Below are 24,198 nucleotides of genomic sequence, written 5' to 3' on the forward strand. Positions count from 1 at the left end.
GGGAGAAGGGAAGGAAGTGGGGGGGTCACCCCGCTGACAACACGGAACAGTGCTGGCGGCTCCAGGTGGCGGTCCTGGAGGGGCGCGGTCACAGCGCGGTTGAGAGGGGGGCGCTCCAGGCCAGAAGCGCCCCAGTCCGCGGAGACCTCCCCTCGCTCCCCGGCGTCTCTCCGTTCCAACCCGGAGGGGGACGATGGATGGGGACAGGGCCGTAATATGGAATTGGGGACTAGGAGTGGTGGCAGGCAGCCCTGCCACCACCACAGTGCGACTCACCTCCGCTCGCGGGCCACCCAGCCGCGCCCGGTCCGTTCCCAGCCGGTGGGGATTGGGTGGGGCGCGGGGTCAGCAGGCGGCTCAGGAGGAGCCCAAGCGCCGCCGCCGCCGCCCCGGACCCGGAGGCTCTGGAGCCGTCAAGGTGGTAGTCCCGGCTCTCGTCTCCGCAGCCGCGCGACGTGATGACGTAACGCAGCTCGAGGCCCGCCTCCCTCCCTGCCCTGGGTCTGCGTCACGTGAGGAGGCGGCGTCACGTGACCCTCAGGCACCCCCCCCCCCCCCCCCCCGGGGGCTGTCTTCGGCCCACTAAAAGCACGGCGGAAAGAAAAGTTGGGGCAGGGTGGGGTCGGGCAGGGAGGGGCGGGGTGCATCGCTCTCTTGCCCGGTGATTGGCTGAGACCGGATTCTCCGGAGACCAGATTCTCCGTGAGCCTCCCGAGAAAGGGCTTATTGACAACATTCCACATTTCTAAACCAAGGAGCTGGTTGCGGGGAGTCTGTTTTACCTGCCAGGTATTCAGGAACCGTCTCACATCGAGAAAACCCGCGGGGGCTTCAAATTTCTTCACGTCCATTGTCCACAATGGCCTTTTCCAACGGACCATCGCTCTGGGCAGAATCCTCTGAGCCCTGGGCTCCACCGACCTCAACGTTCTCTGCATCATAATGCGACCTCTCCTCTGCCTTGAGGTTCTCCTCCATTTCTTCCCCCTCAGGACCACCTAGCGGAAGGAACTTGTGATCACTAGACGCTGGACGTTGTGAGGGAAATTGCAAAGGATCTTATTAGAAGTCCCAGTAGTCATCGTCTCCCTATTGCTCTTTTGCTGACTTTTCACCAGCTCCTGGGTGCTGAGTGTTCCGTTTAGGAATTTTGCTTCTAACTGATTTGGGGACACTTACCTTTGTGGTTCAGAGGGCAATGAGGTCCCTTCATTCAATTTCTGTGAATGTTCAAACTAATTATGTTTGATTATACAATAGTTCCTCTTTATCCATGGAAGATATGTTCCAAGGCCCCCAATGGATGCCTGAAACCGTGGAGAACACGGAACGCTATTTACACTGTGTTTTTTCCTAAAGTAGGTGTGATGAAGATTGGTTGATAAATTAAGCTTAGTAGGAGAATAACAACAATAATTAATAATAAAACAGACTATCACAATATATTCAAACAAAAATTGTGTGAATGTAGTCTCTAAATATGTTCCACGGTACCCACCCTTCTTGTGATGATGCGAGATATAAAATGCCTATGTGATGGGATGAAGTGAGGTGAATGAAGTAGACACCGTGATGGGGCACTAGGCTGACACGGACCTGGCAATCTGTGCGTAGGATCATCTGCTTTCAGATCGCGGCGACGGGTAACTGAAATTGCGGAGAAGAACTACTGTACTATTTTCCTCTGCGGGGCCTTTGATTCTTTACCGATAAAACGATAGCCTAGTGGGTAGCAATCTAATTTTACATAGTGTTTCCTTTCATATTAAATCTCATTTATCTAGAAGTATCTTTTAGATAGAGGATTGGTACAGGTTCTACTGGGGGCATTTGGGAAAAGTGCACCAAAATGGTAAATGAAGATAACTTTAACTGAGGGATTTTCATAAATTTATCCTTCCTATATACTCATGCACATATAAAATGATATGTGTATCAGGTTGTTTGTAAATTAGTTGACAACAAACTCAATATCCATCAGTAGGAAGGTGGCTCAATAAAGTGTGGGATAGCCATGCAATTCAATACCAAATTGTGAACAGTGTGTATAGGTTGCTATTATTTGTATAAAAGTTTGGGGAAATTTTAATATTCATGTTTGTATATGTATAAAATGCATCTGGGAAAACACAAAATGTTAGGTTCTTTGGAGAGAGGACTGATTGGGTGTGAGACAGGGTGGGAAAGAGATTTCCCTTATATCTCTTTGTGCCTTTTGAACTTTTCATCATGGTGGATTAAAAATATGTACAATTTGGAGCAGGTGGGTAACTCAGTCGGTTGAGCGTCTGAATTGGGCTCAGGTCATGATCTCATGGTTCTTGGGTTCAAGCCCTGATTCAGGCTCTACGCTGACAGTACAGAGCCTGCACGGGAATCTCTGTCTCTGTCCTCTCTCAAAATAAATAAATAAACTTGGGGCACCTAGATGGCTCACTTGGATGGGCATCTGACTTCAGCTCAAGTCATAATCTCGTTTCTGTGGGTTCGAGCTCGGCATCAGGCTCTGTACTGACAGTTCAGAGCCTGGAGCCTGCTTCTGATTCTGTGTCTCCCTCTCTGCACCTCCCCAACTCGTGCTCTGTCTCGCTCTCTCTCAAAAATAAATAAACATTAAAAAAATTAAAAATAAAGAAACTTTAAAATGTGTACAATTTAAATAAAAAGTAAAAATGGGAGCGCCTGACTGGCCCAGTCAGTGGAGTGAGCAACTCTTGATCTTGGGGTTGTGAGTTTGAGCCCCATATTGGGTGTAAAGACTACTTAAAACTAAAATCTTTAAAAAAAAAAAAAGGTAGGGGCACATGGGTGGCTCTGTTGGTTAAACGTCCAACTTCAGCTCACGGGTTCAAGGCCCATATCTGGCTCTGTGCTGACAGCTCAGAGCCTGGAGCCTGCTTCAGATTCTGGGTCTCCTTCTCTCTCTCTGCCCCTCCCCCACTCATGCTCTGTCTCTGTCTCAAAAATAAAACATTTTAAAAGTTTTTAAAAAAGCAAAAACAATCCCATGTCTTCTGGGTTCAAAATAGCACTTTAATGATATTGCCTAATTCCTGTCTGCTAAATTGAGATTTTTCATAATGTGAGAGGGAACTCAGTAAAAGAGGTTTTGTTAATTTATTTTTAATTTTTTAAATTTATTTCTGAGAGAGAGAGAGAGAGAGAGAGAGAGAGAGACAGCGTGAGCAGTGGAGGGTCAGAGAGAGGGAGATGCAGAATCTGAAGCAGGCTCCAGGCTCTGAGCTAGCTGTCAGCACAGAGCCCAACACGGGGCTTGAACCCACAAACCATGAAATCATGACCTGAGCTGAAATCGGGCGCTTAACCAACTGAGCCGCGCAAGTGCCCCAAAGAGGTTTTGTTTAGAATATGTCCACATTTTTTCCACAGAATAAAAGACGGAGAAACTACTAACAAAAGCCAACACACTGAGGGAATTAGTTCAAGTTTACCCTATTTTCTTCAGGGGTATAATCTCTGCATGTTTTAGGTCTTTAAGTCATAGGGATACTCTCCTTCCCATACAAGTATATTTCCAGTCATTTGGATATCTGACCCAATCAATACCTTACAGCCCAAACTTATTCTGACCTTTTTAGGCCCATTCTGGAGGGCTGGGGCTGGATAAGGTAAGTCAGTCCGGTTTCATACATCATTCTGCCTTTATGGCAGGGTGTCAGTAATGGAACACAAGGAATTGACCTTGGAACTCTGGATCAAGTACACCGAATATAGGATGAATAGCTAAAACCAGCTAGGCAGAATACATTGCATTTTCGCACCACTAGAGCATGGCAGACAAGAAAATGTACCTCTTAAATTACTCACTGAGGGGCGCCTGGGTGGCTCAGTTGGTTAAACGTCTGACTTCAGCTCAGGTGTCGTGATCTCACGGTTTGTGGGTTCAAGCCCCACATTGGGCTCTGTGCTGATAGCTAGTTCAGAGCCTGCTTCAGATTCTGTATCTCCCTCTCTCTCTGACCCTCCCCTGCTCATGCTGTCTCTCTCTCTCAGAAATGAATAAAAACATTGGAAAAAAATTGTTTTTTAATTACTCATTGAACATAATCAAAGCAGGGCCCCAGCTGTTGCTTTGAAATTCATCACTGAATTTGCACCCAGGCCCAGGTCATGTCTCCCAAGGGCTGGTGACTTCGGGATAGGAGACATGCTGAGGTAGACACACTTTCTAGGGTAAATGGGACTCTCTGTCAGTGGACTTGGGATCAAGGACTTCTCCCAAACAAAAGGCTTTGCTGAACCTTTCTTAGATTCCAAGGCAGCCTCGGACACTTCAACCTTCTCTCCCTCTTTCCTTCAGAGGGGCTCAGACCTGCATCACACCCTAATGGTTCTCCTGGCCTTCCACGGCTCCATTTATATTTTCTTTTAGGTATAGCTGTTTCCCCTAATAAAATCTTTGCATATTTAATTTCATCTCGGTAAATGCTTCCGTAGGGACCAGACTAACAGAGCACTCAAGAATTTCTTTAGATCTTGTGGCGCATGGGTGGTTCAATCGGTTAAGCCTCTGACTTCAGCTCAAGTCATTATCACACGGTTTGTGGGTTTGAGCCCCATGTCAGGCTCTGTGCTGACGGCTAGCTCAGAGCCTGGAGCCTGCTTTGGATTCTGTGTCTCCCTCTCTCTCTGACCCTCCCCTGTTCATGCTGTTTATCTCTCTTTCTCTCTCAGAAATAAATAAAACATTAAAAAATTTTTTGGAAAAAAAAAGAATTTCTTTAGATCTTATCTGTTTGCAATAATTTAAGAGTGGGCTACTGCTCCCAAAGTTCTATGTTTAAATTGAAAATGAATGTTCTAAAGAGAGACATGTAGCCTCTCCCCTAATTTTTAATTTATTTACAGGGAAGGGGTAGAGTCCAATTTTTAACTTTTATTTTCAGCCTTTCTTTAATCACAATTTTGCCATGTTATGCCATTATTTATTTGTTCTCCTCTAGTGCCCACTATACAGCAGGTCCTGAACAAGCATTTAGAAAATGAATGAACCATATGTATGCAGCTAGGGGAAGAAGGTAATATTATTCACTTGCTACTAGTTAGCAGTTCTGGTAAAGGCAAGGAAAGATACTGAAATCAGAAGCGAGTTTTTAAATGGTCTTGGGCTATAGTACATGGGGTTTTAAGTCAGCATGATGTGCATTCAGATACTGACTCCAATCCTGTCCATCATCTTGGAAAAAAGTCTTGGTCTTTTGGGACCTTAAGGTTTTCATCTGTGGAATGGGATAATACTGCTTACTTCACAGGGTTAAAGATTAAAAAAAAAAAAGATATACAATAACATTTGAAAAGTACCGGGGCGCCTGGGTGGCTTAGTCGGTTGAGCGTCCGACTTTCGCTTAGGTCAGGATCTCGCGGTTCGTGGGTTCAAGCCCCGCGTCGGGCTCTGTGCTGACTGCCAGCTCGGAGCCTGGAGCCTGTTTCAGTCTGTAGATCCCAAGAGCACACGTCTTCCCCTGCTCACGCTGTCTCTCTCTCTCTCCTAGAAATAAATAAAAATATTAAAAAAAAAGTACAAAGATGCTTAGTAAATGTTCTCAGATCCTCTTTCTGGGCCCTACTACTGACAAATGAGCAAACATTTACACGCTAGGTTCACCACGTGCTCTGGGTCTCCTCACTTCCGAAATGGATGCAATTAGATCAGATGCAGTCCTGTCTCCTTCCCATTCTACACTAGTGTTTGCAAACTCAGATGCCCACAGACACCAGGCCAGCAACTCCGATTAGTGAGGGACAGCAACACACTCAGAGCACAAGCCCTCTGTAGAGGGCCCAGCTGCTATCATGCTATGGTTGATTGTCCCCACTCTGCAGGCCGAACAAAGCATGTTTGTAGAGGTTTGCAACCTGCAGGTCACCTTTGTGACTTGTGCTATCCAGCTCTTTAACTACTTTTTAAACTTTCAATTGTTTTGTACTAAATAGATATATTTCTTGCACATATGCAAGAAAAATAATCATGGTGTGAGCCACCACCTAGTTGAAAAGAAAGAATATAGGGATTGTGGGAAGGCGGTTGGGCTAAATGAGTAAGGGGCATTAGAGAATCTACTCTTGAAATCATTGTTGCAATATATACTAACTTGGATGTAAGTTTTTGAAAAATTATTTAAAAAAAAGAAAATATAAGCTTTACTTTTGATATGTTCTATGTGCCCCTCTGTTCTAATCCTATTCTTACTCCTTCAGGGGTAACTGTTTCTCTTTTTTTAAAATTAATTTACTTATTTTGAGAGACAGAAAAAAGTGTAAGCAGGGGAGGGGCAGAGAGAGAGGGACAGAGAGAATCCTATGCAGACTCCACACTCCATGCAGAACCCGATGTGGGGCTCTGTCTCTCCACCGACCGTGAGATCATGGCCTGAACCGGTATCAAGAACCGATATATAAGACCCTTAACTGTCTGAGCCACCCAGGCATCCCAAGGTAACCATTTTTCTGAATTAACGCTTGTTTTTTAAAGTTTTTACCATGCCTATACCCCTAAACTATCATTAGTTTTACAAAGTAATAGCTTTAAATAAACGTGATCATACCAAATACATTTTGTGAGTTGCTTCCCTCCCTTCGCTATTTCTCCCCACTAATCTTATTTGAGATTCAGCCACGTTGTTGCTTGTCACTGCAACTGTCACTGCTAGCGTTTCATCATGAGTAAGCCGGGGCGTAGTTTTCCATTCCAGTTTTGGACATTTGGCTTGCTTGCAGCATATTGCTACTGTATATAGCTGCAATCACTCTTTTCATACAAGTTTCTCAAGGGCAGTGTTTTTCAAAGTGTGAGTTGTGACCCATTAATTTAGTGGGTCAGAAGGAGCATTTTTAAAAAAATGAAGTGATCTCTATCTCGTATATTACATCTTATGTCGTAAAGTGTTGTCTCATAAAATGTTTGAATGTCGTAACATGTCTGTACGCTCTATGCACATCCACACAAAGTCATCCTACCAACGTGCAGTTCCACCAGCAGCGTCTGGTCTGCTCCACGTCTGTACCGACACTCAGTATTAGGATCTTTAATTTGTGCCAATCCAGTAGGACTTGGATGGTTTATCGCTTGGATGTTAACTTACATTTCCTTCATTACTGCCTGAGGTCCTGTGTGTTGGCCTAGTTGGATTATTTTTTAAAAGAACCACTTGTTCTCCCAGGCGTACACACTTGACCTTTGAAGTGAACCCAGTTTCGTAACTCAAGAAGATCCCCATCTAACTGCCTACAGTTGGTGATTACTACGGACCTTATGCTACCTAAGGAATCCAGCACATTTTAGGTTGCGTGTAATTCGCAAAGGCACAGAAAAGCATGAACCCCTTGTTGAGACAACCGTAAGCAAGGCGGTTTTAAAAGTGCTAAAACTCTAAAGTAATGTGTAGTAGAGCTTTGATCACAAGGGATCTATTCCCAGCACCTTTGCGAATCTTCTAATCCTTAAACACTCCTACAGCAAACCAAACTCTTTGGCAAAATGTCCATGTGATAAGTAGAGAAAAATAAAATTGTACTGAGGAGCCAATGCTAGGAATTCAATTAGACTCATTCATTGGTTCACATACACCAACCTGTCAATCAATGCCTGTGATTCAAATTTATATCTCAGTGGAATCTGAAACTATTTAACTGGTTTTATTCCTTTGGAGTTGGGTACAAATAGTTGAGACCACACATGTTAAATCTTTGAATGCCAAGTGTCTTTTGTACTTTCTTTTATTATCATCATAGTCTTTGCATCAAGATACATAGCAATGATAGCAGGTTTCTTTTTTAAAGCTTAGTATTAAATATTAAATATCTTTCCCCATTTTAATTTTACATTACTCTGCCAAGAAAAAACAAAATTAAAAGTCAAGTTACTAGAAGCCTGGACACACTCCCATGATTAGCCGGGCTACGTAAAAGTCGGTGGCTTTGTTCTTCCTGCTGTAAAAGCAGATCCAGGCCCTAGAAAGATGGGACCAGGTTCTAATTGTTTTTGAAAAGTGTGCTACAAAAATGGATGGCCTGTTATAAGCCAGGTTACAAAGTGAGGATGGGGGTAAGGAAGGGACATTTTCCTCCAGAAACAGGATTTCTGAAGAGTCCCAGTCCATCATTTTTTTCCCAAAATGGTTGGAGGAGTGGTAAAATCTCAACATGAGCTTCAAAGTACTGTCTCTGTGAGGGAACGGTAGTTGCCTTGCCAACGAGGGGGACTGCTGAGGCGCGGCATGTCTGAGTGGGGCCATCCCCACCCTCCTCAGCTAGGGAACCGGGAGAGTTGGCTGCCCAGTGGTGTGAACGTGGGCTGAAGCTTGGTTGGTACTGAATTCTCTAAGAGGTTTCTTCTAGAAACAGACAACTCAGACTCTTCCTCTCACATCAACAAAGAAGTTATTTTTAAAAGCACTTGGGAAGTTCCTCCTCCAGCCCTCAGGGGGGAAGGCTCAGAGAAGGGAGTCATCAGTACAGCCCCCCTCTAGGCCGTAACGGAATTCTTGAAGGTTGGAGACCCCGTAGAAGTGGACGAAGGCCGCCGCCACCACCAGGACATGGAAAATCTGATGAGATTGGAACTGCAAGGATAACAAGAGAAGAGCTTTTAGGAGACCAGCAAGGAGAGATTAGAAGTTAGTAGCAGAAAGCATTCTCTTCCTTGAAAACATTTTCTTACATCATAAAAGTGGTATTTGTGTTGTCGATCATTTTTAAAAACCTCATCGGAGATATATATATTGGTTACTTCCCTGCCCTTTCTCCTTACGTAAATATATGGACCCCCAAACACTACATGATCTCTTACCACCTTTTACTCAGACCTTTAACTTTGGCTGGTTACACTCACCATCACAGGCCCTTCTGGAAGAGTCATTTCTTACCCATATGTCAAATTTTCCAGGAAAGAAGCGCTCGGGGATTCGAGCAGCATAAAGGCCAGCTCCGGTGATGTACATCACAGCCATGAGGAAGAACCAGCCCATCTGGCCCACTGTGGTGGCCTTGACAAAGCCCTCAGCAATAGTAAAGTGCATGGTGGGCACAACACCGCTCAAGCCGAGTCCCAGGAACACCCCTGAATAAAGCAGAGAGAAGACTGTCAAGCAAGGAAACATCTACTACACAGAAGGCACTGCTGTCTTTTTCCAGAATTCAGATGTTTATTACGACAATTAGCTGTCTACCATATTTAGGAAGTTGAGCCCCAGGATGGATGATAGCAGACATTTCTTCAACACCCAGAATGCGAAGAAGGCTGTGTAAGTGCGAACATCGCTATTACCTGGTAAAGAGCGGCAAGAACAAATATCTCCCATTCCTTACTATTTGTTAAGAAATATGAAGGGGTGCCTGAGTGGCTCAGTCAGTTAAGCATCCGACTTCAGCTCAGGTCATGATCTCACGGCTCATGAGTTCAAGCCCTGCATTGGGCTCTGCGCTGACGGCTCAGATCAGAGCCTGGAGCCCGCTTCAGATTCTGTGTCTCCCTCTTCTGTCTGCCCCTCCCCCACTTGCACTGTCTCTCTGTCTCAAAAATAAATAAACATTAAAAAAAATAAAAAATAAAAAGAGAAATGTGAAGCCTTAACCACAAAAAAAAAAAAAAAAGCAGGAAAGAACAAAGGGTATTTCTATCAAAACCCCCTGATGATTGACTCAGATACAGAACCTAAATGGCAAGGCTTCAGGTAGATGGCTTGCAAGTCACAGAGGAGTTGGGCATGTTTTCCATTAAGACCACAAAAGACTTAAGTAACAGCACTCTAACCTCCTGGGTAGACTGATATGCCCAGATTGGAAGTTGTCAAGGCTGCAGGGACACATGAGTAGGTTAAGAAGAAGGGCAGAATGGATAGTTGTCTCACGCTACACATAACTGGAGGGCAGGGATGGCCTTCTGTGTTGCCATGGGTGCCCTTGTTGTTTTTTTTTGGTGCCCTTGTTAAAGTACAGTGCCCGGCATGTGGTCAGTGCTTGATGTATATTTAATTCTTTTTTTTTTTAACTTAAAAAAAATTTTATTTATTATTGAGAGACAGAAAATGAACATGGGAGGGGCAGAGAGAGGGAGACACAGAATCTGAAGCAGGCTTCAGGCTCCGAGCTGTCAGCACAGAGCCCGACGTGGGGTTTGAACCCACGAACCGTGAGATCATGACCTGAGCCAAAGTCAAACGCTTAACTGACTGAGCCACCCAGGCACCCCGTATATTTAATTCTTTTAACTGAAGGTTAAAACACAGCAGATATTAAGAAGTCCAAAGGCTTATGGGGCACCTGGGTGGCTTAGTCGGTTAAGCGTCCGACTTTCGCTTAGGTCATGATCTCGTGGTTCGTGGGTTCGAGCCCTGTGTCGGGCTCTGTGCTGACTGCCAGCTCAGAGCCTGGAGCCTGTTTCAGAGTCTGTCACTCCCTCTCTCTCTGACCCTCCCCTGCTCACGCTGTCTCTCTCTCTCTCTCTCTCCTAGAAATAAATAAAAACATTAAAAAAAAAATTAAAAAAAAAAAAAAAGAAGTCCAAAGGCTTAAAGACCAGTGGTAAGCTAGTGTGTTGCTTCAAGAATAAAGCTTAAAAGGAGAGTCCAGATGAGCTGACACAAAGATGTGTATGCTGGAAGCTACTACGATAGTTGTGACCGGTGTTTATGCTCAAGGTATTTTTTAATTCACCAAACCAAGCCTTCCATTCCCTTAGGAAAACTAACTCCAGGTGTTTGAATTTTAGTCCCTTGGTTTGAGTGCTTAGGACCCAGGTCATTAACATGACCATGCTCTGTATGTCTTTTAGCTTTCTCAAACCAAACTGAAGAGTAGTCCTTTTTATACTTGCAGTGAATGGAGCAGCCTGGTAATCATCTGTCCTGTGAGCACGCCGCTGAAATGGTATGAAACATCGGGGAGGACTGAACTTTGAAAATCCACGGCATTTTCAAAGTTAAACACAAGTCAGGGTTCAGACGGGGTCCCCAAACTACAAACCATAGGACCCTGGGTTGAGCCTATTAAGCTCAAGGCCCAGATACCTATGAGGTTTACACTCAGTCTTCCTACCCACCTGCTCTTGTCTGCCGGTGCTTGGGAGTGGCAAATCGGTCCCACTGTGCCACGATGATGGCAGAGATGCCCAGGACACAGACGATGGAGAGGTAGATGAGCCGTGGCTGTGGGGAGCAGTAGAAGGAGTAATAGAGCCAGGGGACAAAGCTCCCCATAATCAGTAGGGCAATCCCTGAATAATCCAGTCTAAAAAAGAGCCACAAAAATGAAATGAATCCGTGGGAGAAATGAAGAAATCCTATGGCTTGTTTAACTTGTCCTTTCTGTTTACCTGCTCCCAGATCTGACCACTCTGTCTCCCTCATTTCCCATACGATCTATCCTGTATCCTGGATCAAACACCCACCAGGTCAAGAAGGTCTGTTTGGCAATGGAAAAGTTTCTACGAATCCCTGATCACGGGATTTCATCCGTTCTCTCGGTTGTGGGTGGCCATATCGCCCCCTAGTGGACACTTCAATTTAAGCGTTCTGTCACAATCCCCTGATTGCCAGCCTTACATTCATTCACAAAGGGCTCTGAATGTCCTTCAGTTCTGGTAAGTTGAGTTCCCAAAACAAAACCCTTAAATTCCACCACCACCACCACCACCACCACCACCAGGCAAATAAACAGAACTCTGGGTGCAGAGCTGGGGAATATGAAAAGCATTAGATGAGGGGCATCTAGGGCTGCCAGTGGTGCATGGGTGGCACAGATAAGCTTAACTTCACTGGTGGGTAGGAACGCTACCAGAAAGAGGCACAGAACACTTTGCCACGCCCTGCCGGGCCAACAGGAAGGTCAGACAGTACTGGGTACTTGTGCTTGAAGAGCAGCCCACTGGCACCCCAAGGATACAAAGGATAGTGCTACACGGGTAAAAAATATATTCCACAATTGGGTTCCATCGGTGGAGGAGGCTGTGGTACATTTTTTCATGAGAGATTTAAGAGAAAAACGGCACCACCCTACCATGCCCACAAAATAGAAAGCCTTTTTCCTCTGGCACATCAGGGAACCTTCAGGAGTTATTGGAGTTTCCAGTACCCAGTCAGCCCTCCACTCACAAGACGGTGACAGTAGTACATGGTCTTTCCAACTCACTTGGAAAAAGTCCGAGAGACTTTCTCTGAATGACAATAGACGGTGTGAAAGAGCCAGGAGAAGCTGAGGCAGAGCACTGCACCCAAAAAGAACATCCCAAAAACCACCTTCTCCTGTAGAGGGGCCATGAAGTACATATTTGGTCTGAGCATGGTCAAGATTCCCAAGAAGAGAAACAGCACAAAACCTGTAAGGAGAGAAGAGAAAAAAAAAAGCACCTAAGGAAAAAGAGAGTACGTGCACTTTTGACAGTTGATGGTGTTAAATCAGTACTAAAGCTGCACGGTTTAGCTATGGGAACTGCAGTCTAAAATTTCAGGAGAAAATGGAAACAGTCATAGAAACCCCGGACTAAAAGAGCATTTTTTTTTTTTTTTTTTGAAACGTCGGCATTTTGTTTTGAGAGAGGTAATTTATGAACTAGAAGGAACTGCCTCTGTCGAGGACAGTTCTGCCAGGGATCACATGAGAACATCTAGTTCTCATTTCTTCTCCGGGCTCTAGGCCTTCCTGCTCTAGTCTCAAAGATCAGTGATCAAGAATCAATCAGTCGGAACAACTTTGTTCTTTTCCTTCCCGGGGGCAAAGGCTACACAACCCCTTGGCATTTGAGAAGACAAAAAAATTGATTTCTCCCCCCACCCAAATCACTCACCAAGCAGATGGGTCCAGATGTTGCCGGTTTCTGTATGGATGCGGAAAATGCTCTTGAAGCAAGCCCGGAAGGAGGGCATTGGTGGCCTATGGCCGTGTAGCAAGTAGTCATTGTCCTTCAGCCAGTCAGGGAGCACGTCATATGGGATGACCCTCCAGCGTCCCTCCCAGACCTGGAATATATACACTCTCTCTAAGAAGGGCCCCAGAGAAGGCTAGTGTCCCCAAGCACAAGGGTCAAGGATAGCCAGTCTAGGAGAATGTCAAGCACACTTTGGGTGGTCCTAGGTGACAGGGGATCAGCCTGGACCTGCAGATAATCCAAGACACAATGTCAGTGAGACTGTTGGTACTGTGTATCTTGATCAAGTTTTGTTAATGCCTTTGTTCTTCGTTCTGTTAGTTTCTCTGGATAGCCTTTAGAATGAGCGTATCTTAATCTTTAAAATTTCAAAATTAATACAGTGAACAAAAACAAAGAAATAGAAATTAAATATATGGTTTCAAAAAACATACTTTTTATCCTTCCTTTGCTCCTCTACTCCAGGGGGTTCTGGCTGACCCCTGCTCAATCTTTTCCCCCCAGTAGATTCTAAGTCCTTCCTAGGCTGAGATTATGTCTTTGTAGAGCAGTGGTTCTTAACCAGGGCATATGGACAACAGACAGGATCCAGGGAGTGGATGGAAACTTGGATGGAAAAAAATTATCTTTATTTTCAGTTGCCTCTAATCTAATGTTCCTCTCAATTACAAATGTGAATATCAAAGCACAGTAGTTCTAGAACTTTTGACTCTCATCAACAGAAATCATGGATATTTTCATACATTAATTTTGCAGATATCAAAATATTGTTACTCTTTACTGCTTAGAAATTATAAATTTAAATAAAATACATTATCATTTTTCATTAGTGCATATTTGGTGTGTGAGTAAAGGAGCCCACATTGAAATTTTAATTTTTAAAAATTAGAACATTCTGATGACTGCCAAAGGGATCCATGGCAAAAAAAAAAAAAAAAAATAGAAGCTAAGAACTTCTGTTTTAGAATATATTTTGAACGTCTCATGTCTTTAAAGAAACTTTTTTTAAATGTTTTATTTATTTTTGAGAGAGAGAGACAGCACGAGCAGGGAGGGTCAGAGAAAGAGAGGAAGACAGAATCCGAGGACAGGCTCCAGGCTCTGAGCTAGATGTCAGCACAGAGCCTGATACAGGGCTCGAACCTACAAACAGCAAGATTATGACCTGAGCCGAAGTCAGACGCCCAACAGACTGAGCCACCCAGGAGCCCCTAATGTTCAATGTCTTATTGGTAGGCAATAAGAATTCAGGAATAGAAGTTCTTCAATCCAGTGCGTGCCTGCCAGCTGGGAACATCCCCAGGAAGCCTGCTGTCCTCCTTGTAGGACAGAAGCTCTCGGCTGTACCTTATACACAAACTCCTCCATCTTCTCCATGGCATGGTGGGCTTGCAGGGGAAGCGTCAGTACCCGCACCTCCTCCTCCTCTTCCTGGGGCACTGGGCATGCTTGCTCTTCTTCAGCCTGTAGGGGAAAAAATCAAAAACAAAACACAAAAACCAACCCTAAGAGTCATCTCATAAATGGTGCCATTCCAGATGAGAAAGATCCAGAGAAACCCAAACTTCGTACTTTCTGCCTAGCCTCTCTCCTACACATAGGGTCTTGTGGCTTTTTCTCTGAACACATGATAGCTAGTGAGTTTTTAACACTTTAGTTCAAGCTTTATTAACACTTGGTACGTGGTGAGGAGGATCCTCAACTCAGCAGGCAGGAGACAGACTGACGGGGACTGACATCTAAGTGATACAGGACTGGCACGCCCGTCCTACATGTTCTTTAAGTCTGGACGGCCATCCTTACCTCTTGGACAGTGGTTCTCAACTGTCCCCGATATCCTCAATATTTCTCTATTCCAGACCACTAAATTCTCAAGGCAATGGAAAAGACAGAGTCGCAGAGATTCCCTTAATTTAAATCTGGTCGTTGTTCCCTGTTCACTGACTCTGGGGATTATATCATGATGGAAACTTTGTATTCCTAGCAGCTCCCGGGGGTATCAGGGCCTCCAAACTGTAGAAAGCAGCAGCACTGAGTCCTATACCCCAAGGAACCCTGCCACAAAGTGTGCACACGGGCCAACACTTCTTATCAGGGACAGAGACTTTTCTCTCGGTCCCAAGGCTCCAAACCATGGAGATGGAGAGCCCGGAGGTTCAGTTTCTTCTCTGGGCTATTCTCTTTCTCTCTCCTGTTGACGGGCCTTCGGAAACAAATGGCCTTGCTTAAATTTTGTGATGTAGATCCTTGTTTGCCTACCCCAATATCCATTCTCTCTTTCTTCTTCAGTAAAAGTCCTTGGTTTTATTCAGGGTGCCAATGTTACTGTGATTTTGCTCAAGCCCAGTGAAGAGGCCTAAAGTCCAGTGCAGCTGAATAGAAGGATGTAACTAAGTTCTGGCCTATACAGTGTAAATGGAAGTGTTGTGAGGTACTTCCAGAAAGGGTGGGCCCTTCTCCTCTTTCCCCTTCCTCTTTTTAAAAACTATTTATTTATTTACAAAGATTACTTATCCATTTTTGAGAGAGTGAGCAAGAGAGCGAGCAGGGGAGGGGCAGAGAGAGAGGGAGATAGAGAATCCCAAGCAGGCTCTGCGCGGTCAGTGCAGAGCCCTATGTGGGGCCTGAACTCACTACTAAGAGATCATGACCAGAGCCGAAATCGAGAATTGGATGCTTAACTGACTGAGCCACCCAGGCACCCCCTCTCCCCTTCCTCTTCTGTGGTGGCTGGTAGGTGGAGGTGATGAGTGACATTAAGAATGAAGGAGAAGGAAGACAGGGGCCTGACAGTAGTGGATTCTCTGTATCAGCGTGGGATTGGATACTTCCAGCATTCTTTTACTCCAGAGAGACTATCTTGTCAAAGCTACAGGGGTTTGTGTTTGTTATTGGAAGCCAAACTTAATCCTAACCGATGCTTCCTTCCTGCATTCACTGGCATTTACTAATTACTTATTGGACGTCAGGCCTCATGCTAAGTCCTGGGGTTATACAGATGAGTGAACTTGCAAAAGCTTACAGTGGGAAAAGGACACAAAAAGATGTGGATAATACAGTATGATAAGGACTGGGACAGAGATACTCCCAGGGTGCTATTGTTCTTCCTTTGGGGAGAGAGGTGAGATCTTAAAAAAGTGGAGACTGACACAGGCCTAATGAGAAGTTCTGATCAAAAGAATGACTCCTGGGAAGACAACTTACTTTGGTTGGGTTGGCAATTACCCGTTTGCCCTTCTCTTCTAGCAGGGGTCCCAGTTCAGCCAGCTCCACCGTGTCCGTTTCCCTGTTACTGGCAGGAGCCCCATTGCCCTGTGCCACCACCGATCCTTTGTGAGAAGACATCTGGCTGGTACCTCAATACCCCGCAGCTTCAGCTTGGGGAAAGGTTGGGGTCTCTCAGCCCCAGGGGGCAGAGATCTCCCTGTGATGGTAAACACTAAAAGCAAACACAAACATGAAGGGTATTGAGAACTGGTTCTTCTTACAGTTTCATTTCCGCAAGTCAACACTGAATACAACAGCTAATCAACGCACATCCTGTCTCCGATTCTAAAGGCCAGTTAATTGCTAAATTAAAATCCATTCCTTGTTCTCCCTCTTTAATATTAGTCTTTATTCAGAACTTCGCTAATTGTACAGATAAGGTTGAAAATAAAACATCTGGTTGCTTGTCTTCAAACGATCTGTGGTTATTGTACCAAACTGTCACCACAGAAAACCAGCTACTCACCCGCAACCCCCTCCCACAAGTGGGGAGCCCATTCAGTGAGGTGAGTCTAGCCTACCATTCCCAAAGCTATTCTGCCCAAGAAACGCTTGGCTCTGAGAATGAGGAGCAAAAATAGGAAGCCAGCTCCCTGGCTGTAATTACAGTTGACCCTTCAACAGCATGGGTTTGAAATGCACGGGTCCACTTACATGCAGGTTTTCTTCAGAACATATATGTACAGTACTGTACATGTAAATATATTTTCTCTCCCTTATGATTGTCTTTAATATCATTTTCTTTTTTCTAGCTTACTTTACTGCAACAATACAGTATATACTACATATAACATACAAAGTATGTGTTAATCAACTGTTTATGTTACCAGTAAGACTTCTGGTCAACAGTAGTTAACTTCTGGGGAAGTCAAAAGTTCTATGTGGATTTTCAACTGTGCAGGGGTCAGTGCCCCTAATCTCTGTGTTGTTCAAGGGTCAGCTATACTTCAAGGCCACCCAAGCTATAGAGATAAATTAAATGCCAACTGAACTCAGCTGGGCTTTACCTATAAATGCTCTGACAAGTGTGCCTCACGTGCAGAAGGAACTTGGTTGTGAGCTCGATGCCCAGGGGGGTCAATGCTCTGCAATGTCTACTAATTCCACTGTCAGATTATAGCCTGGGTTCAACATTTGGATAACAAGCTTTCATCACAATCTCTCCTTAAAGCAAGCAATAACCTACCTGGAAGCAGGAAGTGGAAGACAAGGAGGCAGCCCCAGCCTTGCCCTTTGTCACACACATACCGAACAACCGGCTTAGCAAGAGCTTGTCCCAACCACCACAGCCCATCATCTAAGCTCCTCTCAACTTGGCTTTTCAGAAACTAGAGACAGGCACACAAATCCTTTACCAGAGAAACCTAGAACTCAGTTTTCTAGGAAAAACTTCAAACACTTGAGGTTTTCCTGAGTTGGACTTCAAGGAGTAGTCTTTCAATCAGGCCTCAGGGAAATGAAAACAATGTTGAAAAGAGAGGAAAAGTCCCCAAAGATGTTCATCATCTTGTAGATTACCAGCCAACCCCTTCTCCCCACAACAAAGGAGTTTATTACTCCTAGCGATGGTAATGACCAGAATAATAGCATTTTAATGCACTGGTTATCCGAACCCAATAACCACAGGGCAATGCAAAGAGTGCCAAGCAATGCCTGCACAGGGAGTAGGCTGCATTACCAGAGAGGAAATTTAAGCTTAGGGAACCCAAACCTTTTATAATAGGCAGTGATAGGGCGCCTGGGTGGCTCCGTCAGCTAAGTGTCCGACTTCAGCTCAGGTCTTGCTTGATCTCATGGTTCGTGGGTTCGAGCCCTGCGTCGGGCTCTGTGCTGACAGCTAGCTCAGAGCCTGGAGCCTGCTTCTGATTCTGTGTCCCCCTCTCTCTCTGACCCTCCCCTGCTCACGCTGCCTCTCTCTCTCTTTCCGAAATAAACAAAACATTACAAAAAATTTCTTTTAATAGGCAGTGATCATGACTGCTCGTGAGAGACACTGTATCAATCTCCCACCACTGTTGGCTATATAAACATCTTTGATACTTTTTTTTGTTTGTTTCAAGTTTTTATTTAAATCCCACATGCGTTGTTGTTGTTTTTAAAACATCTTTGATCTCTTGTACCCATTCTCTTTTTATCCAAGACTAATTACAGTTCCTTCTCAGGGATTACAATTGGATATATGTAGTCAGATGAGGGCAGTCCTCAAGTTTCAAAAGTCATGCTATGCTCAACTCACAAGCACAGCTAAAAGCAACAGGCAAATCTAGTTCAAGAGAGCAAACAGTAACTCACTGTACAGCAGACCTTTATATGGTGTCAACACATAGAGAGTTCTTCTTCCTTGAAATGCACAAGATTCTGACAAGAGAGATGCCAGCCCACAGCCATAGCCAACAACTGAGCCCAAGATGAACAGGAAAACGGAGGCCCCGGAAAACCTCAGGAAATAGGCAATCCACGTAAGAAACACTGGGAAATCTTTTTCAATAGGTTGACCGCAAAACATAGTTTCTCAGAGTGAATAAACAGCTTTACTAATTATTTATTATTTATAATAATTTATACTGGAGGGAAAAAAAAGCTTTGGGCACTTTGGAGAGGTCTGAATAGGGGAATACACTTAGCTTAAAACACTGCTGCGGGTACTTTAGAGACAGGCCACCAAGGCAAAATAAAAAAAAAAATACTCAGGTTCTGTGATACGTACCCTTGATTTTGGTCAGAACCTATACAGTATTTCAAAATGAATGAATTAATGGGGCATCATTCTATTTGGCAAGCATATGACTTATGAGCTTCTTGTCATTAGCTAAGGGTTTATGTGCTTTTTCTTGTGCTTTTCAGGCTTTCTCCTTTTCCTCAGAGTAAACCAGTACATTCACTGAATTTTAACAAATATATTTAGTGCTAGCACCCTAAGGTATTCTAAGGTACTGTGCAAAATACACAGTTGAACAAGCATCTTCAAAGAGCCTTTAATCAGATGGCACAAGGTCATTTGTGATGTGTACAAAATCAGTGATAGAATCTCACTGTTCCAGGAGGGCAGTGGAGGGGAAGGCACATAACCTAGGATGGCCACACACTAAATTCAGTAATTTCAAACACGGTATAACTATTTTACTTGAGGCAATGAGAATAATATAGGCAAACTTTAAGTTAGGGTCAGAGATCAAATGCAGAATCCAGCTTCGTATTCATTTCTTCATTTGATCTGCAAAGTTCTTATGCCCTCAAGTCTAATATTCTCCCAAGATGATCTTTGTCTCTTGGCCATCATTAGTCTTTTTATTTTCAGTCTAAATCACTCTGTTAATTCTTCTGATTTCCCTCTAGCTCCTCTATCACTAGCTCCCACACCTCCCCTCACATTGACCGGAGTCACGAAACCTAACAGACACCCTAGCCATCAGCGACAACTCATCATACAAGATATGGCATCAAGCATCACATAAAGTACACACAATGGAGGTCAGTGGAGATCATGTCATCATAGTGAGCAAAGTCCAGTGTCCAGTTTGGTCTTCTAAACTGTAGCAACACAGAGACAGGAAAGGGAGAGATAGGGATCGGAGGTCTGGCAAGAGAGGAGGGCAGATAATACTGGGACCTGGAAATATAACTTCTGATAGGGTGGCCACTCACGACCATCTGGAGATTGTTACAAGCAAGTGTTTTTGTCCCTATTGTGTAAAACCGGCATAAACCCCTAATGTGTTAGGACTGATTCTGGGAGCACTCAGGAGCGTCAAATATACTTCAACTTTCTGCCAGCTTTCTACATCCTTATGTATTTTAGAGAAAATATATTTCCCCTCCAACTTGCCACACCCAGTACAGCAAATTATAACTGGGCCAAACTCTACTGAGTGCATTTTTGATGGGATTTCTTCAATTCAAGCTAATAAAATCTTTACCACTAAGCTTTCCAACTGGATAAACCTATGATATTAGAGAATAGAGCTGTGGAGGCAGGGAGGTGTTTGTGTTCCTATAAATAAGATAATCCTGTGCCACACTTGGGAAAGAACTGATTCTTAATCACCGGCCAATTAGCTACAGTTTATATCCCTCCCAGTTTCTGGAGACATTAGCTCTGTGACCAGTTCCCAAGTTTTCCAAGCACACTCCCTCTCTGGAGTCAAAGCCATAAAGCTTCTTCTGGGAATTTTTAATCTAGAGTCCCTGGACCCTTAGAGATTCTGTGGATAGGCATGGATAGGCTCTATGTATGTCTGCCCGACTCTTTTGCTCTAAAGCAAGATTAGTCTAGCAGTAAAGTAAAAGAACACAGCTGTCTTCTCTATGTACGCCTCTGTTAGAGGTGGTTTCACAACTGTTGGGGGAAAAATGAGTCAAGGCCAAGGCCTGTGTTTGAAAATCACCAAATTACAGTAATGGAACCTGGGCTTTCTCACTTGATGCTAAGTGTCACTGACTTAGAATCTTTTTGACCCCAAACAGAGACAGAGAACCTTTTCAAATGTCATGACAAAAAAAAAAAAAAAAAGTACACAGGCGTAGGAATTGTATGACAGTCCCCGTTTTTAATACTTGGGTTTCAGATACATGGTCAATACAGTTATACATCACAGCAGTCACTTTACACTGTGTACCTCAGAAGCCCTATGCCTAAAAGCCAATCAGTTGGAACTGGTTTGCCTACAGGGCATTTTCAAGGATGCTTTCAAAGATAACTACAAACTTTATAAACATTAATCATGCCAACATTTCTGAGCAGGAAAAGGGAATCAACTTTGAGCCTAGTGAGAGGAACAAAAGCTGGTGGGCAACATTAGAGATAAATGGACATTAAGGGGAAAATGTAATGACTTTGATGAGTATCAGTACTAGGAAAAAACACACAAGCAAACAAACACAAACACCATAATTAATAAAGCTTCTGGGTTTAAAGTGGACTGTTTAGTTCACCAGTGTGATCACAGGTAGACTGGGCAGGATAATATAGCAAGAGTGTTAAAGAGTTTCAGTGTGGCTTTATAATACAGGAGTCAAAGGAAATTTCCTAGGGAAATAGAGAACAAACTTAACTGGCCTAGAAAGAAGCACAAATTCTATTCTTTATCCATCTGACAGTATCTATTGACAATTTACAATGGACGTAGCGTTGTGGCTACAGAGATAAGGCAAAGGAGAATAAGAGGCTTACCATGGTTGCTGACCTCTACTTTAAGAGGGGGCGATAATTTTTGTTTTCTACTAACATCACTACAAGGCTAAATGTCAATAAATGTGAAGGAGTTCAGAAGAAAAGATCAACTTTAGTTCGACAATCAGGAAAGATTTTGTGAAGAGTTTAAGGAAGTATCTTGATAGGTAAAGATAGGAGTAGTGGCCATTCCAGAAGTGCACCTGGTATGAACCAAAGCAGGCTTGAAAGAACATAGTGCCCAGGGCAGTGAATAATCCACTTTTCCACAAGGGGATCTTCCAAAGGTAAAATTCAGGCCAGACTGAAAAAAACTGAAGATAGCCTAAAAGCCTACTTAAGGTAGTATACTTTATCCATTAGCAATGGTGAGCCTTCGTGATTCTTTCCTACCTGCAGGCAAAGTGGTCATTTATTTTTTAAATCCCTTCGGAATCATGTAATTTCTTGGCCACTGAGAACAGAAGGCTTTCAGATTCTACTCTGCAATTAGGTATAGTTTTGTGGAGGTCTGCCCTAAGATGGACCTTCAAAGGTAACACACCAGTTTTTAAGATAGATTCTGCAAGTATCAACCGCTATATGGGAACATGGAAGTTACCCTGGTAAAAAGTTTCAGTGGCTGCAAGCTGGGAACTGCTACCCTGACATTGCAATCTCTTTGGCACCACCCAGTCTAAATTCCTAGTACTTACTGTATAGATACTAAAATCAGGAACAGCAGATGCACCCTAACAGGTGACCCAATCCCTATCAAGACAGAAAAGCAGTAAAGAGCCTCACTACTACTTCACGTCAGAAAAAAAAGAACCAGCCATTACAGTGTTAATTTAATTAACACCAGCATCCTATATATTCCCTGCTGTGTTTTCTAAATACTTGGGGGAAATACTATGGTTAATCTAGTAAAGTAGTATGTAGGCCTCTTATCGCTCATGGCACCTGAAATTGTGGAAACTGAAATTCGCCTCGTCAGTTTCTCAGTAGCCTAACAAGCACCAGCAACTGAGGGAAAGCAGATATCGATTTTATTTTCTTAAAAACCAAAGCCTTGAAGACCCCAAATCTCAAACATAAAGATGGCATACATCAATGTGAGATTTCTGAAGTAACAGAAATCCGTTTTCTCCCCCAGTTTAGATTTCGCTCACATTCCAGCTTTTAGGATTACCGTAAATAAAGGTAAATTGTCCACTGATCTCCCTTTCTCCTCCAAGTCGAGATGGGGACACTGTTCCCGTTTGATCTGCCAAAGACTTACGGTCGAGGGCCCTCGGGGCTGCCCCTGCCACCGAAGGCTGAGAGCCGGTTCTGCGACCCAGGCCCGCATCCACCCCCCCCCTCCCTCCACTTGCCTGGCGCAGCGGCCTTGGGACCCGGCTTAAGCTCTGGGTTGGCGCGTCTCGATACAGGGCCGGAATCCAGGCGTCTCGACCGCCCAGCGGGGCTGGGAAGACTCGGCACTCTCTGGGACAGTGGCAGTCGAGAGAAAGCCGGAGGACGAGCAGCCCACCCGCCCTTAAATTTTAGTGGAGGCCGCCTCGGAGGCGGCGCGAAGTGGGAGGGGCCGGAAATGTTTACAACCCCGACTGCAGAGTAGCCGGGAAGCGCGGCCGGCTTCTGGGTGGGGGTCTCGAGACCCTTGGGGCGTCTGGGCAAGTCAACCCCAAGGGCTGTCCCAGCCTCAGGCCTGCGCCGAGGCTCCTGGGGGTTACCGAGCTTACGCCGATCCCCGCACACCCGCTGGCCGCAGCAGCCCGGGAGGAACTTACGGCCGGCAGGCGGGCTCTGCTGGGGGCCGCGATCCCCGGCGCTACATCCCGCGGCGCTGGAGGCGGCCTGCGGCCGAGCGACCTCGGATCTTCAGCGCCTTCCCCGCGCCGGAAGGGGCGCGCGACCACTCGGCGTCACCTCCGTGGCCGCGTCACCTCCTCTCCGGCGCGCCCTCCCCGTCCTGACAGGCATTCCTCCTGCAGTCCCAATCACAGGCCCCGTCCCCTCGGCCACGCCTCCCGCGCGCCGGGTGCCGCCCCATCCGGCCCGGTCCCGCCCCCTCTGCGGCAGGCCCCACCCGCGAGGCCCTGTTTCCCGCGGCAGGCCCCGCCCCCTCGCTCTGCTCCAAGCGTGAACTCCGCCTCTAAAAGGACCACACCTCCAAACACGTGATAGAGAAGGCATTTCAGGGAATTACCCTGCGAAGGAATACCGAATTTCCTACCGTGCACCTTGTCCACTAATTTGGGACAGTCCCTCCGCTTCCTCTATTACCAATGCCAGTCGTTTTATCTCCGAAACACTTAGTCCTTCAGTCTCATAGTCCATCCCGCCACTCCAGTCGAAGCGCTTTTCATGTGCTAGCACGGGGATAGACTTTATTTGGGCTCCTGTTATTTCTGTTTGGAAACGGCCGAACTGCTTCAAACTGGTCTTGCTTGACAGCTCCCTGCTCCAGCTCCGTGTTCCCATATTGAAACCAGAGTGGTGGCCCCAGAATGCATGTCGGGAGACTCAGCCTTCATCTGAATCACAGCACACAGAAACTTTGGGGAACTGACAATATTCTCATTTCTCCCAAGGATAATACATAACTGGTACTATTCTAGGTGCTGAGAGAGAAGGTAGTTTACTATAACCTTACATGGATGCCTAAGCCCAGGGGATGAAATCTTTTGGTGCTGATTAAAAGCAAGGGCTCAGGAGTTGCACAGAACCACGTTTCCGTCCCTGGCCAGCCTATGATCTTGAGCATGTTACTGAACTCCTCCAAATAAGAATGATCTCATTTGGAAAATGGCAATAAAATAGTGCTATTTCAGGGGTGCCTGGCTGGCTCAGTCAGTGTAGCGCACAACTCTTGATATCTGGGTTGTGAACTCAA

The 24,198-nt window shown here is 45.0% G+C and overlaps 2 protein-coding genes across 3 annotated transcripts in view; both read right to left on the reverse strand.

The window, feature by feature from the left end:
• The window catches only part of KLHL12 (kelch like family member 12), a 33,567-nt gene extending 32,701 nt beyond the window's left edge, over window positions 1–866 (reverse strand). Inside the window, exon 1 of one of the 2 annotated variants that reach the window (XM_039227491.1) lies at window positions 783–866. In XM_039227491.1, the coding sequence (XP_039083422.1) occupies window positions 783–851 (69 nt within the window). In that variant the 5' untranslated portion in view covers window positions 852–866. Of the gene's footprint in view, window positions 1–276; window positions 437–782 lie in introns of those variants that run through there. The other variant, XM_039227490.1, reaches the window with a different exon arrangement.
• Window positions 867–7,699: 6,833 nt separating this feature from the next.
• ADIPOR1 (adiponectin receptor 1) lies at window positions 7,700–23,260 on the reverse strand. Its single transcript, XM_039227541.1, has 8 exons — window positions 23,093–23,260; window positions 16,088–16,322; window positions 14,231–14,347; window positions 12,803–12,974; window positions 12,148–12,334; window positions 11,060–11,247; window positions 8,886–9,079; window positions 7,700–8,582 (listed from the first exon to the last, which is right to left on the reverse strand). Exons 2-8 carry the CDS (start codon window positions 16,226–16,228, stop codon window positions 8,454–8,456), a joined length of 1,128 nt encoding a protein of 375 aa, XP_039083472.1. The 5' UTR covers window positions 16,229–16,322; window positions 23,093–23,260; the 3' UTR covers window positions 7,700–8,453.
• Between the last annotated feature and the right edge of the window lie 938 nt (window positions 23,261–24,198).

Source organism: Hyaena hyaena, unplaced genomic scaffold, assembly GCF_003009895.1.
Source record: "Hyaena hyaena isolate Hyena2069 unplaced genomic scaffold, ASM300989v1 scaffold_28, whole genome shotgun sequence".
Lineage (NCBI taxonomy): Eukaryota > Metazoa > Chordata > Mammalia > Carnivora > Hyaenidae > Hyaena > Hyaena hyaena.

Excerpts from the sequence above, each read along its gene's own strand:
- ADIPOR1 (XM_039227541.1), bottom strand. The coding sequence starts at position 16,228 with ATGTCTTCTCACAAAGGATCGGTGGTGGCACAGGGCAATGGGGCTCCT. Across the intron at positions 14,348-16,087 it reads TAATTGCCAACCCAACCAAA|GCTGAAGAAGAGCAAGCATG; the intron begins GTAAGTTGTCTT and ends TTTCCCCTACAG. Across the intron at positions 9,080-11,059 it reads GCACCGGCAGACAAGAGCAG|GGGTGTTCCTGGGACTCGGC; the intron begins GTGGGTAGGAAG and ends TGCTTTATTCAG.